At 37.0% G+C, this 18,386-nt stretch overlaps 1 protein-coding gene across 4 annotated transcripts in view; it reads right to left on the bottom strand.

The window, feature by feature from the left end:
- Nucleotides 1–1,096: 1,096 nt before the first annotated feature.
- The window catches only part of SAMD8 (sterile alpha motif domain containing 8), a 79,035-nt gene continuing 61,745 nt past the window's right edge, over nt 1,097–18,386 (bottom strand). For 2 of the 4 annotated variants that reach the window (XM_007166570.3, XM_007166569.2), the window contains exons 3-6: nt 14,261–14,356; nt 10,497–10,614; nt 5,898–6,048; nt 1,097–5,725 (exon numbers count right to left, since the gene is read on the bottom strand). In XM_007166570.3, coding sequence (XP_007166632.1) covers nt 5,421–5,725; nt 5,898–6,048; nt 10,497–10,614; nt 14,261–14,356 — 670 coding nt within the window. In that variant the 3' untranslated portion in view covers nt 1,097–5,420. Of the gene's footprint in view, nt 5,726–5,883; nt 6,049–10,496; nt 10,615–14,260; nt 14,357–18,386 lie in introns of those variants that run through there. The other 2 variants (XM_057531065.1, XM_057531066.1) reach the window with 2 other exon arrangements.

Raw genomic sequence — 18,386 nt, forward strand, 5'->3', positions numbered from 1 at the left:
AACATTTACTTCCCCTAACCTCAACCCTGTTTTCAAAGGGAAAGCCTACTAGGAAAGCCAAATATGTAAAACACCAACTCTGGATGGAAATGGTACAAGCTCCAACTCTCTTCCCCAACCCCACAAGATGTTCACCCAGGCAGCTTTAAAACTACTGCTCTATTCTGCCAATGAATGTTGTCAGTTCCATTTTTAGGTCATCTTCCCTGCTAGATTATTAACTCCCTGGGATTACAGCCCCTGTGTTACTGCCCTAAATTCAACTAATATTTCAGCATTATATACCAGGTACTGAGCCATTAAGGCCACAGTACTTTCATAATCTGGCGCTTAACACAGCTTATGAGGTAGGCATTTCCTCCTACATTTTACACATAAGGGTAAGTGGAGCTGGAAGAAAAGACCCAGTTTAATCAGCAGCAGAGCTGCAACCCATACCTAGGTCCTCAGAGTCTAAATCCACCACATTTTCTCTTCCACCAAGCAGCCTCTCAGTCTGTTTTGGACTATTCTTTTCCGGAGCTCCTGAGAGAGACCAGCTGGTGCCAGCACCAGAGAGGCTACAATTAGTAGTGATCATGAAGACAAATGCAGTTATGAGTTTAAAAACTCATAGGGCCCTGTGACAATACTTAGTGTTCTCACTATTCCATGGCTCTGGGCTGCTGGGCTACCCCTAACAACTGTTTTCTTTTCCTGTTCATCATTATCTCCGAAGTTAATCTGACAGGATGATGGCATCTTTCTACAAAATCTACAATTAAAATAAACCCAAAACCAATAAACAAAAACTTTAATGTGCCCAGGAATAAGTAGCTATTTGCTTTGCTTCCCTTTCCTCCTTCTCGACTTCATCTATAATTATTCTTACACCATCATGAAGATTACTTTTCTCTCCTGGTTTAAAGAAAAGAAAGGAGAAAAGGCAAATGGCTTATCAATAGACAATTAAGAATTAGTAAATGCCAGGGACCAGGTATACATTAGGATTTCAAGTTGCAGGGCCCAATCATTTGCAAATGATAAAAATTCACTGCATAAAAAATAAACCAGCTGTATTAATAATGGAAAGGCATTTAAATAAGAGACTGCAATCCAACTTTCAAATGTTTTATTCTTAGTGTTTTTAAACATTTTAATACAACAAAGATATAAAATAATATATATTAGTTAAATCTGGATTTAATTTAGAATCAAGATATTTACTTATATACAACACTGTGCTTCAAGGTATGGCTACTACAGGAACTTTCACATCTTCAAGTAATACTAGTATCTCTGCAGATTGGGTGACATTTAGGTAGCATTCTTAAAACAAAACATGCCCACTTTAGCCCAAGCTAATTTTGCTTCCCCCATTAAGTACCAGTTTCCACACCCTTTCTTTCATATCAGAAATACTTCAACTGTCTTAACAATTCATAGATTCTTTGAATAAAAAATTATTAAAATTAAGCATTTTAAAGATGATACTACTAACTGGTAACATTGCTTGGCTAGTTCAGACAACCCAGTAGTTCAGACTGAAACAGACCTGAAATAACAACAAAAGTAAGATCGTATTCCTTCTCCTTCCATACTAGGCACAAAGCTTCCTTATGCTTAAACATGGAGTACACTGAATAAAAGTCCTTTGGTCAATTTAGAGTAGAACATATTCTAAAAAACCAACTTTTTGGGGAGCTGGATTATAGATTTCACAGATGTTTTCATTGAACTTGATGCAAAATAATTGGCATATTTTAGTTACTTGAAATTGGTGGCGTTTGCTGGGGGTGAGGGATAGGTGAGAGGGGAAATAAAACCTATTTCCATAGTAATTTCAGTCATTCAAAGGTACTCAAAGACAGAGAAAGAAAAAACCCTCAACCTCTTTCCTTTCTCATTGCTCACCTGTAGCAGTCTGACTTTTGGTGTTACTAACAATTTTCCTCTACAGCAGTGTGGGGTAATTCAGATTAAAACATTTTACAAATGCAAACTGTCTTAACTGCCAAAGTAAAGATGGCATTAAAGCTGACATCCTTTGTTGGCTCTGAAACTATCTGAATGAAACCAATACTGTTTAAGAAGGCCATGGGACTATTGTAAAAAAAGAGTTTTCCTGTCTCAAATGCCTGAATACCGTAAAGAACTGACAAATGACTATTACCATAATTACTTTTAGTAAGGGGTAACTTAAGTCTACAAGACTATCAAAGAATTAAATTTATTAGATTAGAGAGTTTAAAAAAAGAATATGGTTAATGTTCTCAAACATTATGGAACAAGAATCCTTAAAAAAAAGTTTACTATGAAACTGATGATGAAATTGCTTTTTACTAATACCATCAAAGCAGGTTAGTGTTATAATTATGACTTTGAATATATAAATAACACTTTCCAAACAGGTTTCCTTAAAACACATGGTTTCATATTAGCTATAAAAGTATGTGATGCCTCTGTCCTTATGATTTACAAAATTATAAGATTTTTAGAATTCTAAGTAACAACACTCAGGCAGGTACAGGGTAGGGAAGAATGCCACGTGCAGTGTCAGAGTTACCCTATCAGCAGGTCTCTAGCATGGGGTTCTTCCTGTGAACAGTCCACACTTATTTAACTGACTGGTTCCATGGCTAAGCTCATTGCTTTCTGATTTAAAGGGATACTAATAAATAGATCTAGCACATGGAAGTTGTATTTTTACTCTAGCAATTCTGGCCACAGAGAACTATGGAGAAAATAGGCATGTTGAGAATTCTGCAGCCAAAAAAGGTTTCTCCCAAATTATCTGGTGATAATAGCAAACTTGCCTTCTTCTAAACCTGATTAGAAACTTCAATTACCCTTCAGTAACGCTGCTCTTCATGGGATTAAAAAAAAAAAGAAAGGAAAAAAAAAAAAAGGTAACGCTGCCCCTAGGAAGACAGAAATTGCATGGAGGACTTTCAATATAACCTCCAGTTTGCAGCCCCAAACAAAAAACCTTGGTTCCTTCTATACTGAAATCTCAGTGTTTAATGATGTAAGCCTCTCACACGTTTCCAACTGTAGACAAGGTAAAAAATATGTAGATCTAAGGCATGTAGCTTCTCTACCTAGCCACATTCACACCCAAAATGTATATCCTACCTTCACTATGGTTTTAACAAGAAAAAAAATACAAAGACAAAATCTGGAAATTTCTGGACAAAACAAAAAGCAACAAAACTATAGGTTTTGTATTAAAAAAAGAAATGGAAAAGAATTTTGTCTCAAAGTTTTCCAAGGAAGAGACCTGGAGATGATTAATATATGTAAACACTGCCCTGTAATAGTTATAACAATAAATTATAAATCTAGCTTACCTTTTCCTCAAAACAGATACGATAAATGTAAGTGTGGGAAGTTATTTTACAATCCTCATTGCAGTCTGCTATTAGGCACTCTCAGTATCAATAGGTCTGCAAAGTTAGTTGCAATTTTTTTTTCTATTTTGTTCTAGAATAAAATCCATACGAAGGAAAGAAGATTGATGTTAGGAAATTTACCATTAAGTAGCTATTCAACATTCTTGACTTAATGTTGCCATGGATTTTTTTTCAAACATTTTCCCAAAAGCCAAAGCCAGTCCCTCCCTAGCTAAATTCAGTCCTCTTCTGTCATCTGGAAAAAAATGGGAGTTACATATCTTTTGACCTCAAGGGTCAAAGTACTCTAACTGCATAGGAAACATCCTTCACCCTTCATGATTATGCAATTTTCTTAGATGAAATGTTGGCATTTTCATACCCAGCATGTAACAGAATCAACAATTTAACATGTTATCAGATTCTAAAGTATGAGATTTAAAAGCATAATAAAACTTAAATTGCCTCGTGCCATTTTCTCAAGTGAAAAATAAAAAATAATGTTCAGAGTACACCCAAATTGGGATCACTCAGCACTAGCTGCAACTTGTTTGCATTATATTTGCTTCCTGCCCAATCCATTCAGGCTCCTCTGTAGCTTATATGGGGTAGGAATATGACTCAAAGTGCAAAAATAAAATATTTCACCATTTAAGGAGCAGGTTTCTGCTAAGTGGTCTAATTTTAGACCTCAATATGCCAGCACCTTTTTAACTCCTTGTTTTAAAACGGAATGTAAAAGCTACACAGTTAATATTCCAAGTGGCTAAGCTCATCAGCTGGGGTTCAAAGTCTAATTCTAGAACCAACCAACTCTCAAAACTACTGTATAAAATCTTTAAAAGTAAAGTGACAAATGTAATCACAGAGGTCAAATTACTTAAGGTACTAAATTTCTAATGTTGTAAATAGCAACTAAGGTATATCACTCCTGACTGCCAAATTAAAACTAAATAGAAAGAATGTATGTACACAATTGTTTTAAAAATAAAAAACAACAAAACCTTTTCATATCCACATATGTCTGAGATGGCTTAGTTCTGATGGCCAAGAATGAGAAATTTCAAAAACCAAAAAGTTACATAATGCCTGCAACCTGTTATAAATTTCAGAAAGAGAACAATTTGCATGCATACCTCCCTACTTAAGGACACAGAACTTTAACATCTGATAAAACACTCCATTATTTTGCTCATTAAATAACACCAATAAAAAGTATAAAATTGGGCTGTCATCTGTCTAGCTAATAGTCACAGCACAAAGTTATTCCAGGTACTTTCATCACTAAAATTAAGCCAATTTTATTTTTATGGATGCAGCCATTTTCCCCTCATGCATACTTACTGATGATCATACTGAACCCTCAGGACAAAATAGGAACTGCACCTTTTGTTGATTTTGGTGAAAAATACCAGCACTATATTTGTACTCTGCCACCTTATGTATGGCCCCTTTCATTCTCTTCTTGTTTCAGGGATACTGGTATATTCAGTATACTTTTCTTAAGGATGGTTCAGAAGGCAAAAATTAATTTGTTAGTAAAAAGGATCACTTTCCAGAGTTGCATTTTTTAGAAAGACACAGAGATTAGTTCAAAGAACAAGTACTGCTCACTTGGTAGGGGTTTTTCCTTTGAAGAAAATAACGAGCTTAAAAAATTATTATTATTATTTCTTGACTAGAGTCCTACCGGAAATTAAAAAATCTTTCAACCAGCAAATTGCTTAAGTTGATTTGCTTAAGCTCAATAGGCAAATACTCAATAGGTAAAGGTAAGAGACTGACTTCAATCATAACATTACGTCTGCCTAAAGAGAAGGGGCAGAAAACATCTACTTAAGCTATCTGTTCAAACAGATACCTAAGGACTCTTAATTATTCTTTCTTGCTTGCTATAATCACAGCCTTGCTCAGGACAGGGAACTTTACTTTGTCAACATACAGGCCAAAAAGCAAGACATCCAGGAACAACCTAGGGGAAGAAAGCAAAGTTACTCACTTTCAACAACGACTGTATATTTAATCATGAACACATTACAAAGACAGTCTTCATCCAATTACTCTTTTCATTATTGCTGGTTTTGAAAATGGCCAACAATATTCATTTGGGACTGTACCATTAACATTGCATTCAAAAAAAGAAAACATGGGAAACCAAATTCTTGCTCTCCTACTCTGCTGATATGCTCTGGTATTGGCTAGAGTATGGTAGTACAAAAAGAGTCTTGTTGTGATATAAAAGGCAATAAACACATCAATGGAATAATGTTCATGGGCAGCCAAAATGAAGAAGATTCCAAAGAGGTTGAGAACCCAGGATAAAGTGTGCAAGAAATTCCAGCTTCTTGGTGTATCTGGGAAAAGGACAGAAAGATCATTTTAAAACCACACTTCTTCCAGTGTTTCTCAGTCATATGTTTCTTACATCAGTCTGTTTCTCCCATTCTTCACAGGATTTGATGCCCTTCCCACAGCCTCCTCTGCAGCTAGTCAGTTGATATGCATAGAAGCACTAAAGATACTTACATTCAGTGACAAAGAAATTCAGCATAGTTAGGACGACTGTGTGGCCACTGAACATGTAATCTCCACAAGTGTGAACGCCAGTTAGGGTCATACCAAAGCCACTCCAAATGGCAAAGGCCCGGTGTAATTTCTCCCATACACTGCCATATACCTATAAAGAAAGCCAAGAATTAGTGCGTCAAATGCTTAGGGCAGTAGAGGCTCCTACCACTCCCATTCAAATTCAAAGGCTGAATGACTTAGAAATAAGATCTAAGCAAAAGCAACCAGACCCCCAGTCTAATTAATTCCAGACACCAAGAATGGGTGGTCAAAGCTTGGCTGTACTCAGAACTATTTTGGTAATTTAATGAAATCAATGCAATTCAAACTTCTCTACTTGGAGTTCCTTTATAATGAAAAGCTTACTACAACACAAAACTATTTCCAAGTTTTATACCCTATAATACAGTAGTATTTGCTTGGCTGTTCTTGTCAATTAGAAACAGGCTATGACAGCGACAATGGCTACCATTCAATATCCACTCTCCCTTCTTCACTGGTAATAGAATCTAAAATTTATTTGAAGAAGCAATGAACTCAACTAAAACATAGCATTTCCCACCCTCCCTTGCAGCTAGGTGTCGCTACGTGACTAAGTTCTGTACAATAAGATGTTAAGTGGAAGTGGAAAAGATTTCTGGGAAGGCTACTTATAAATGAAAGAGACAACAGCTTGGAGGTAGTCTTTTCTACCTTTCCTTCTTCTAGCCTACAACTCAGACATGATAGCTAAAGCTCTAGCAGTCATCTTGGACCACAAAGTGGCTTTGAGGATGCAAGCCAAGTGTTAGGACAGGAGAGCAGAAAGACAGAAGAATCATGGATTTTTGATGACTCCATAAACTTATCACACTTGACCTGGATGGAGTACCTACTTTCAGACTTATGAGAGAGAATAAATCATTGCTTGTTTATTAAACTATAGCCACCGTGAAGTTCCTATTAGTAGCCAAACCTAATCCCAACTCCCACGCATAAACTTAAAAAAGCAATCCATTTTGAGGAAGAGTTTGAGCAATGGTCACTTTTTTAAAAAAGGCATTTAACACATAATAATATAAAAAACTGCTGCAATTTTATGTGCATTTACTATGTGCAGCATGCTGCTATATGTTTTTATGTCATTGCATTTAATTTCCACAAAAATCCTATGAACTGATTCAACTGTGCAGATGAGGAAACTGGCTTTAGAGAGGTCACACAGCTAGTAAGTAACCTAATAAGGATGTGAACACAGGGCGTCCAATTCCAAAGCCCTATGTCTTAAAGAACAAAAGAAACAATCTTATTAGAATCACCATTTCATTAGAAATCTCACCTGATTATACACTACCCAGGCTTTCCCTTTCTGCCTCAGTTGACGGTAGGGAGAGAAATTCATTATTAGAGAAAAGGAAAGGGAAGGTACTAAAATATACATGGTTTGGTTCTTTCCATGACCTCTAATGAGAATAGGGTTAGAGATGTTACGCTCGTGAAAGTGAAAAATCAGGCAGTGAAGAACAGAGATTGCTAGGAAAATGTCTCAGCCAAGGACAGGAAACAAGTGATGCCAGGCAAAAGAAATCAATAATTACACAACACTGTAAATCAACTATACTCCAGTAAAAATTTAAAAAAAAATACTGTATCACCAAAAAAAGGAAAGCAATTATTGCCCAATTACTCAAGTCTCCCCATCCTTTCCAATCTTAAAATGTCCCAAATAACCTTCCAGAAAAATAAAAATAAAAATTGAAACACAGCACAACAGAATGAATTTAGACACTTTGATGAGAAATTTGCTTCAAGTGTTTCTTTTCTTAAGGTGGTTCCATTGCCTAATTTCAAAAACAGGCATGTTCTTGGTTCTGTCTCCAAACCTACTACTTCTGGGAGTGAGATTTCAAGCAATTACTTTATTACAATGAAAATGCCCTACGGAGTTCACTGTAAGGGATTTGGTTGCTAGTTAGTATCACCTTAACTATCTAATTTTAATGACTGCCGCAAATAAAGGTCAGTAAGTAGGTTATATTATAATTCAAAGCAATTAACAGTATTTGGGGCAGATTTGAATAAATATGTCCACATAAAACTAACTGATAATAAAAAACAGTCATTAGAGACAGAAAAAGGGCTGTCCACACTGTAGCGGGATGGTATCTAATTTTTGTAGCACATGTTGCAGCCCTATGCACATATATTTTTCTCTTTAGTGGCTGATCCACAATCAAATCCCTCAGCTACAGGAAATTCTCCTTTCATTATAATAAGCTTACGTATTTCTTCTTTTAAATCTCTTCTAATCAATTAGCATACTACAATAATTAGGGGTAACTGTTCTATCCCTCCTTCACACCATGCACAGAAACTCAATAGATTTGCTAACTAAAGAATGTCACTTGCCATCTGGTTCTACAGGAATTAAGTCATTAGCCACTGCAGTCGCTGACCTTCAACATACCCTGAAAAGACTTCAGGACACAGTCAGGAATGAGGCACTCTATGCTCTGGGAAAACTGACAGAAAAGGCCTTCAGGATAGTTAGATTTTTTTCAGGAGAAAATTTTATGAACCCAATTTCTTGCATCTTCCCATACTTAGAAAAGCACTAAAATCATTAACTAAGACATTTGTTCCTCACGACTAGCAGCAACCTTCTACCAAGACGTGTGGCTTGATTGCACGTACACCTTCCCCAAGATCACATATATGCTAACCTTCCCCCTTACATCTTCAGCGTAGTTCCTCAGAGCTATCTGAGAAGCTGTCTCCTGGGCTATAGTCCTCAGTAAGTCTCAAAATAAACTCACAGCTCTCACGTTGTGCATTTTTATTTCAGTCGACAGATTAAAGATTTAAATTTAAAATATAAGACCATAAAAGTCTCACATATCATCTTTCATTAATCAGAATGGCAGTGACTCCAAAAATTGTGCCGGCATGGTGATGGGAAAACTGACATGCACATAGTGGTGATAGTAGTGAAAAACTAGTCTTTCCTAGTGAAAATGTGAGCAATATGTATCACAATTTTCAGTGTGTATGTTCTTTAATTTCCTAACTCCACTTCCAGGAATTTATCTTAAGACGATTAAATAAGTGAAAAACCATAAATGTACAAGGATGTTTATGACAGCATTGTTTACAAATAGTAAGATTTGAAAATAACTTAAATGTACATCATTTAGAGACTGGTAAACTGTACAATGGAATACTCTGCAGGTATTAAAAAGGATGAGGTATAGCTATATGTATCTCTTCAGAAGAAAGTAAACAACATACTATTAAATAAAATATAAGCTAAAGTACAATGTCTGCAATATAATCCTATCTTCTGTTCAAAAAGTATCTATCTATATAAATTTGTATGAATATGTAAGCATTGTTAAAAATAGTCCATGTGGTATATACACAACGATTAACAGTATTATTTATGGGGTGGGGTGAAAGAAGTGGGAATTTTGTGAGATTTTACTTTTTAATTTATATATTTATATAAAATTTGAATTTTTACAATAAGTTTATATAACTTTGTAACTAGAAAGAAGTACTTTCCCTTTTTGGAAAAAAAAGAAGAAACAAAAACAGCTTTTATCTTAAAAATAAAACATTTCCTTTACACTAAATCCTAAATGTCATTAACCCTTCCTCCTTTCTTACTGGTCAGTCTCCTTATACCTGGAGAAAGTTTGGTCACTCTGCAGCTCAGGGCTATATTTTTAGTTCCTGATCTCCTTTGGCTGCTTAATCTTCCCTTGCAGGTATTTCAGCTATTTATATTGCAGTAGAAGAACAGACACTTAATTTTGTTTTACACTTTACAAACAACATTAAAATAACAAAGGTGTTAATATATCATTTGAATATTTGGGAACACATAACTAAAGCATGGAGGCTTAGAAAAGTAGGCTAATAAATTCTCTTGTCCAAATTTAATGAGCCACAACAGCCAATTCTATATATAAAGCACAGGTGATCTTCAGGGTTTTTAAACATTTTCTTATTTTTTACAGTAATTCATTACCCTGGTTTTTTTGTTCCCATCTGCATAATCTATCCTCTCTCAATTTAACCAGAAGAGAAGGTATGTCTACAGTATACCAAAACAAGCAACAAAGTATAAAACAAAAACAAAAAAATTAGCCATTATTTAAATATATCTCAGAAAGAGTAAAGTTTAGAGTAGTGGGTACTACATTTTAAATGGAATATGGTCCAACTGCAACACTTTTTAAAAAGGAGTGATGAGGACAGTGAAGGGGCCAGAGTCACGTCACATGAGGAACTAAAGATGTTGAGGATGGTGAGAAAGGGAAAATGATAATCGAAGGTTACTTTTTTTCTGTAGCTCTACAGCATTGAACTAGTTAGTATCAATGGATAGAAGTAACAGGAAGGTAGATTCCGGCTTAAGATTTTTACCAAATTATTTCTAGAGGTTTATTACAGATATTGAAAATGCTGTAAAGCACATTTTAATGTTAAAAGCGAAGTCTTAGCCTTAGTTCATACGTGGTGCCATCAACACACCAAGAATAAGAGGAAAGAATGATAAAGAAGGCAGTAGGCTACCTTTCCAGTACACTGTAGGTGCTGTCCTGGCACGGAGAGGGAGGTCACAAACATGGTAAAGCAGCGAAGCAAGAATACAGTGCCCATCAGACTACAAAGCCTTCGCAGAAGTATTGACCTGTGAACAGTGACCAAAAAGGGAGAAAGATCAGAAGAAAACAAACCAAAATACCTCAGGCATCTAGTGTTTACTTAGAGGGAGAACAAGCAGGAAAACCATTAGATCCTTTGAAGAGGACAGAAATCTTAGAGACCACCTAAAGCACTGTCCAGTAGGATGATGGAAATGGACTAATTTAATAACTGCACTGTCCGATAAGCTATATACATGTGGCGCTTGAGCATTTGAAATGTACAAGTGAGGAACTGAATTTTAATTGTATTTCATTTTCACTAAATTAAATTTAAATAGCCACATGTGGCTAGCACCTGCCATGCTGGACAGTGCAGACCTAAGAGCATCATTTCACCGTTAAGAAAATATGGCTAAGAGAAAGTAAGAGTTATGCAAGAGAGAAGTAAGATAGTACCTAGACTGACACTTAGCTTAGTGTTAGTTTTATTACTCATATATTGTCATAACTTATTTAATGAGAAGCAAAGTTAAATACGGGATTCTAGGGAATTTTTTTGCTCATTAGTGACATTGTAAATTGGTTGACAGTAATTATATAATAAACATTCTTTAATTTCTCTTAAATTTAAGCTATAAAATACTAAGGGTTTTTTTTAATACTAAGTTTTACATTAAGTATATCTCTGACAATTTTTTTTAATGTCTTAAATCAAAACAGACTATACAATTCTTAAGTACAGAGACTTTACTTAAACATTTTTGAAATGCTCCTCCCACCCTCAAAAAAAAGTACTCAACACAAGGTTAAGTAAGTTTCAAACTTCAGTGTGTACACCTGGGATGGAGCTCAGGAATCTGCATTTTATTTTTTTATTTTAATTTTTATTTTTTTCACTTCAAATACACTTCTGTTTTATTTTCTTTCTCCTCTCCTCAAGGAACTCTAATTATCTATATGGTAAACCTTCTTCAGGCTATCCCCTCAGTGTCCCCAAATATTTCATCTATTTTCTATCTTTAAAAAATTTTTTTCTTCAAATTATCTTCTGATTCATTGATTCTCTCTTCTGCTGGATTCAACCTGATGTCATACTCATTACTGAATTCTCAATTTCAGGGATTTTAAAAAATGTGTTTACTTCTAGAGTTTCCATTTCATTCTCTGTTAAAATTATCTTGAACACAGTCAGCAAAGTTACCTTAAAATCTGTATCTGGTACCTCCATTTTCTGGATCCACAGTGGGTCTATTCCATTATATATTGTTTCTCTTAAATTTTGATCATATTCTCTTACATACTTATGTACCCCTTTATTAGTTATTTACTTGAGTGCCAGATATTGTATATAAAAAATTTTAGAATTAAATTTAGGCCTATATTATCTTCCCAAAAAGAGATTTGATATCTCTTTTGGCAAGTGGTTATGGGCTTTAACAATCTGGGGTCACCTTAATGCAATTTTAGAAACTGAAATTATTTCAAGCTAGGTTTCAGTCCCTGCAGGGTTTGCTTCATTTCTGGTTCACTACTACTTCTAGAGTGTAGCAGTGGTAATGTAAAAAAAGAAGAAAAGAAGGTAAGAAAGAGAAAAAGTAACACTGAATGGAGAGGGTCCCAACTCAAAGCAGGAGGATTCTACCACTTCTCACCTTTCTTAATAGCCTTGCTCTCCAATATTTTGGGAAAACACAGGAGCCTAAATTGAATATACTGTCATCCAGAGAAGAATTAAATTCGTTTCTTCTGAGACCCAGTTAGCCCTACTGACTTGAGAACACTCTAGCCCATTCCAAAATCCACAGCTTAATCTGGGAGTCTTGGTATCAGCCACTCAACTTTGTTACATACCTAAGGCTTAGTCTCCTTATCTTAGCTCTGGCATTACAACCAGTGGAATGCTTTTTCAGAGATGCTTACTCATTCCTCTGATTGTACACCACAGATTATTTTTTCTGTGTTTTCTTTTTCATGTGTTTGTGTGTTTGGGGCTCTTGGAGATTTTCCTTTCTTCCTGCAAGTTCAGTGATGCAATCCTTTTTTAACACAGGATTTATGGTGAATCTTCTTACCATATGGTGGAAAGTCCAGAGCAAAAGTCTCTGCCTTCTTTTTCCCACGCTATCATTTTGTGAGCTTTCTGAGGAAGACAACATGGAATCTGAATTTTAACAAGAGCCCAGGTGATTCTAGAAAGTGCTACAAAGACCACACTTTGAGAAACACTTTCTTTGACTAATTAAACATCAAAACTTGCATTTAGCTGGTCACTGCTATGCTTTGCTAAACCTACCAAGGTTTCCTATATAAGGTAAACTCTTTCTTGTTTTGAAGAGTGGATAAATTCAAATCTACAGGGTCTTGTGAGGCAAAGTTAAACCAGAAAGCAGCAGTGATACATGTGTTTTTAAACCACCTCTGGTTTTAAGCAATCCAGTTATAAATATTGTTGCAAAGTGAGAGAGAATGAAGTGCAATATGGCCTAAAAGTGTGACAAGAATAGCAATCATCAACCCTTCTTTTCACCTTCAAAGCACTGAAATAACTGCTGCTTAGGACCTAAAGCCCATCACTGTGGTTTACCTCAAGCATTCCCTGGTGAGGAGAAAGAATAAAAAATTCACGAAAGTGTCCCTATTCCTCTTCAGTGTCCAAAGACAATGGATAGCAGACCCACAACTTTATCAGATCTTTTTTTCTTCACTATGCCTTTTTTTTTTTTTAGTTGAAGAATGGTTGATTTACAATATTGTGTTAGTTTCGGGTGTACAGCAAAGTGATACAGTTATATACATATTTATATATATACACACATATATATTTCAGATTCTTTTCCAATATAGGTTATTATAAGATATTGAAGATAGTTCCCTGTGCTATACAGTAAATCCTTGTTGTTTGTCTATTTTATATACAGTAGTATGTCTCTGTTAATCCCATACTCCTAATTTATCCCTCCCCCCTCCATTTCCCCTTTGGCAACCATAAATTTGTTTTCTATGGCTGTGAGTCTGCTTTTCTTTTGTAAATAAATTCATTTGTATTACTCTTTAGATTCCACACTACGCCTTATTTTTTTACTTAAATAATTTCCTCTCATTGAAGTAGGAAAGTAGCCTCCTCTTATGCTTCTCTCCTTTTTTTTAATGCAGAAAACTTCTTCCCTTTGTATCTCTTGTGAAAGTGCAAAAGAAGCACCTTCTTTATTCAGCAATCTTCTATACCATCTGAAGTAAACTACACTTGCTAGATGTGCACAGTGTGCAAAATGACCTCTTTTTTAATGCGCCTCCTCCAAGCAGAGAATAATTCCTTCCACCCAAACATCTGACCGAAGACTATCCCTTGGAGGAGTTTCTAGCCTTCTATAGAAAGTGACATTTCCGATTTGTTTCCAAAGAAAGGCAAGGCTAGACTTAGATTGTCGTGGTTGGCCCATGGCTGAATATCGTCATCTCTAATCCTTCCCTGCAAAATACCTTCAGAATACTACTAAATATGTAAGTACTACCTGAGGCTGACTCTTTTGTTGATCAAACCCAAACATTTTCCTATGTCAGTAATTATAATGTCACAATGACTAGAGAAGGAAAGTAACAAGGAAACAGCAAAGGAAGAAACAAGGTTTGATGACCTTTGCATAAGACAGTCAAAACACTTTCAGTCTTTTAATGGAATAAGAGAGGTACCTGTGCTTGTGAAGAAGAAGAACCAGGAGCCAAATATAGCACAGAATCATGCCACATACTTCTGTCATGGCAAAGGCCCATGGAATTCTAGGAACGCTGGAACAGAAAAAAATTTAAATTTTGGACTGACAAGAAGTACATGTATGTAAATGGCGCCACCCTGTCAGTAAGATACTCTGCTAATAATGACCTTAAAATTGTTTTCTTTAACTTTTTTTTAAATTAATTTAATTCATTTATTTTTGGCTGTGTTGGGTCTTCGTTGCTGCATGCAGGCTTTCTCTAGTTGTGGTGAGCGGGGGCTACTCTTTGTTACGGTGCGCAGGCTTCTCATCGCGGTGGCTTCTCTTGTTGCGGAGCACCGGCTCTAGGCACGCAGGCTTCAGTCGTTGTGGCACGTGGGCTCAGTAGTTGTGGCTCGCAGGCTCTAGAGCGCAGGCTCAGTAGGTGTGGTGCACGGGCTTAGCTGCTCCGCGGCATGTGGGATCTTCCCGGACCAGGGCTTGAACCCATGTCCCCTGCACTGGCAGGCAGATTCTTAACCACTGCGCCTCCAGGGAAGTCCCTGTGGATTGATCTTACTTTTCCTCCTCTACTTCTTATCTCTGCTCTACATGCTGGGCAATTTCATCAAATCCATGTTCCAATTATCCTGCCGGATTTTAAATTTCTACTTTCATTTTTTATTTTTCAAAAGCTTTTTTTCTCTGAATTTTCCTTTTTCATAGTCTACTGTTACTGTCTCATAGAATGCAATATCTCTTATCTGTGAGTATACGAATGGTTATTTTTTTTGAAGTGTTCTTCTGCTCCCTATTTTGTGTTTCCCAGTTTGCTTTTTTTCTATTTGCATTGATCTGTTTTCCTCAAATGTCTGGTGATTCTTGACTGACCATTCATATTTGACAGGGAAGTACTAAAAAAAAAAATAATGTGATGCTCTGTGTGCATGGACTGAGGTTATGAAGTATGGGTTTCACTGTGACAGAACAGAGGTCTAGTTGATGAGATAGGGATATCTCTCCTACCACAGTATCTGTAGTCCTTTTCTCTTGTGTGGGTTTTCCAAGGAGAGGAATCTGTTCTCCTGCTTGGAAGACTGGGGCTGGGTATGACCGGGGCTGGGTATGACTGGGGCTGGGAACTTAGTCTGGTTACTTAAGGAAGGGAGCTGGAAGTCTCTGTGGTCTAGATTTACAGTTAATCACCTTGAAAATACAATGAAAACAGGTACCTTTGTTCTCATCTGGGCATGGTGTCCCCGAGTCTAGAGTCCCTCACATTCAACTACTCTGGAGAACAAACCACCTGTCTTCTGTTGCAGTAGAACAGGTCTTAAATTGATTTTCAACCAGTTCTCCCATATTTAGCTCCTATCTATACCCAGTCTTGAGAGATGTTTGATGCCTCCTGTTTTGAGAGTTTTTCTGGAGCACTGCAGTACAAACAGACTCACCTCTTGGGCACCGCTAGTCCCCACTCCCAACCTCACAACAGACACTTAGCTTTCTACTTTCCAAATTTTCATTATTATCACTGCTACTGCCTTCATGGGATTATTGGGGGCCCCCACCCCCACTTTTTCTTGTTTCTTTTTCAGTGAAGTGTTGTAAGGAAATTGTCAAATGTGTTTTCAATATCTCATATTTATTCTGATGCAATGCTTTCTAAAATGCATTATACATGTTATGCCTTTTTTTTTCTGGATAGAATTTAATTTTCTTTCATAATTCAGAGTCATCACTGTGAACACTGATTATTACACCGGACATGGTAATGACCTCAGAGACTACTGAGAAATGAAAGGCAGTGAAGCCCCAGATTAATGTGGTTTTTCCATTATTTATGTGTGCTTTTTATAGTGCTTCTGTTTTCTCTATTATGGTTATTAGCTATCCCTCCTCACATATAAGTGGGCTTGCCTCTAGAAGCATCTCTATCTCCTAATTTTTTTTTTTTTTTTTTTAAAGATGACAGGTTTTTTTTTTTTTTTTTACCTTTGGGTTTATTTATTTATTTATTTATTTATTTATGGCTGTGTTGGGTCTTTGTTTCTGTGCGAGGGCTTTCTCTAGTTGTGGCAAGTGAGGGCCACTCTTCATTGCGGTGCGCGGGCCTCTCACTATCGCGGCCTCTCTTGTTGCGGAGCACAGGCTCCAGACGCGCAGGCTCAGTAGTTGTGGCTCACGGGCCTAGTTGCTCCGCGGCATGTGGGATCCTCCCAGACCAGGGCTCGAACCCGTGTCCCCCGCACCGGCAGGCAGATTCTCAACCACTGCGCCACCAGGGAAGCCCTATCTCCTAATTTTTTGTTTATGATGTGCTGAAGCTCTTGGAATTGTGTCAAGTAAGCTTCAGAAGCAGACTCTGAAACAAAGATCACTGTGAAAGTTATTAGGAATGTTCCCAAGGGAAAATATACGGTAGTGGGGAAATGAGATCAGGAAGGCAAGGAAGCAAGGCAAGAGTGAGACGTCAAGCAAAGCCCTGTGGTAAACTCAGGTAAGGGTAACTTTGGCTCAATCCTGCGAGGAATCTGGGAGACAGTGTAGGTCCAACCTAAAAGTTGTCCTAATTAGGGCAAAGAGAAATGAAATATTTATACCCCACCTCATCAGTTATTGGTTAAGGGCTGCTGCTGAAGGAATGTAAATTTCCAAGTATGTTTGGCTCTCTTTTTAAGCAGGCAAAGTGTATTCCAGCAGCCCAAGAGCAGTTCTCCAACAAAGACATACAATTGCTGGATGTTGGGAGTATAAATGTGCAAGAAAATGGAAAAGAGATCTGAGGGGATATAGGAGGAATGCTGACAGCACCTGCTACCATTCTCCTGTGAATAAAGTTTAGATACTTAAGAGCACAGGGCTTTGTAGCTGGTGGCACTGTAGACTGTTAGGCAAAATTTGGTTTCAAACCCCCATTGCAAATTGAAAACATATGTCTATACAAAACTTTGTATATGAATCTTCATAGCAGCATTATTAATAGTAGCCAAAAAGTGGACACAACTCAACCCTTCATCAACTAATGAATGGATAAGCTAAATGTAGTATATCCAAACAATGAAATAATATTCTGTAATAAAAAGGAATGAAGTACTGATGCATACTACTTATATGGATGAGTCTTAAAAACATTATGCTAGGGACTTCCATGGTGGCGCAGTGGTTGAGAGTCTGCCTGCCAGTGCAGGGGACACAGGTTCGAGCCCTGGTCTGGGAGGATCCCACATGCCGCGGAGCAACTGGGCCCGTGAGCCACAACTACTGAGCCTGCGCGTCTGGAGCCTGTGCTCCGCAACAAGAGGCCGCGATAGTGAGAGGCCCGCGCACCGCGATGAAGAGTGGCCTCCACTTGCCGCAACTAGAGAAAGCCCTCGCACAGATACAAAGACAAAGCCATAAATAAATAAATAAATAAATTTAAAACAAAAAAAAAACAAACACACATTATGCTAAATGAAAGAAGCCAGACACAAAATAAGGCCTCATGCTGTAATGGCCATTTATATGAAACGTCCAGAATAGACAAATCCATAGAAATAGAAACAGAAAGTAGATTGTGGTTGCCAGGGTCTGGAGGGAGGAGGGAAATGGGGTGTGACTGATAATGGATATGAGTCTATTGGGGTGTTGAAAACGTTCTGGAATTAGTGGTGATGGTTGCACAACTTTGTAAATATCCTAAAAACCACTGAATTGTACACTTTAAAATAAAATCCTCATGATCAATCATTTCCCTCTTTTTTCCCATTATGCCTTTCATAGTCATCTATAGAACCTCAGCATCCATTCTCTGATTTCTTGAGATTTTAGTTTTTGGTTCACTGTCACTCTCCAAAACTTCTCCTGTTGTGGTATATATCCTTCTCACTCCTCTTTTTACTTCTCCTCCTATGACCTCATCTTTTACTCTACTTCAGCGACCTACCATCCACGGTTATAAACTCGATCTTGTCATTATCAAGATTCTTCTTCATAATCTCAATGTCAAGAATTCTATACTAACCAACACCTCTTGTCTTTCCATCTTATTCCTTTTAGTACTCCAACTTCAATAATTCTGAGACCCCAAATCCATAGATCTTATAACACTTTCACTGTCCTTCACCTACCTCATATCCTCC

The sequence above is a fragment of the Balaenoptera acutorostrata genome, chromosome 16, assembly GCF_949987535.1.
Source record: "Balaenoptera acutorostrata chromosome 16, mBalAcu1.1, whole genome shotgun sequence".
In the NCBI taxonomy this organism is placed as follows: domain Eukaryota; kingdom Metazoa; phylum Chordata; class Mammalia; order Artiodactyla; family Balaenopteridae; genus Balaenoptera; species Balaenoptera acutorostrata.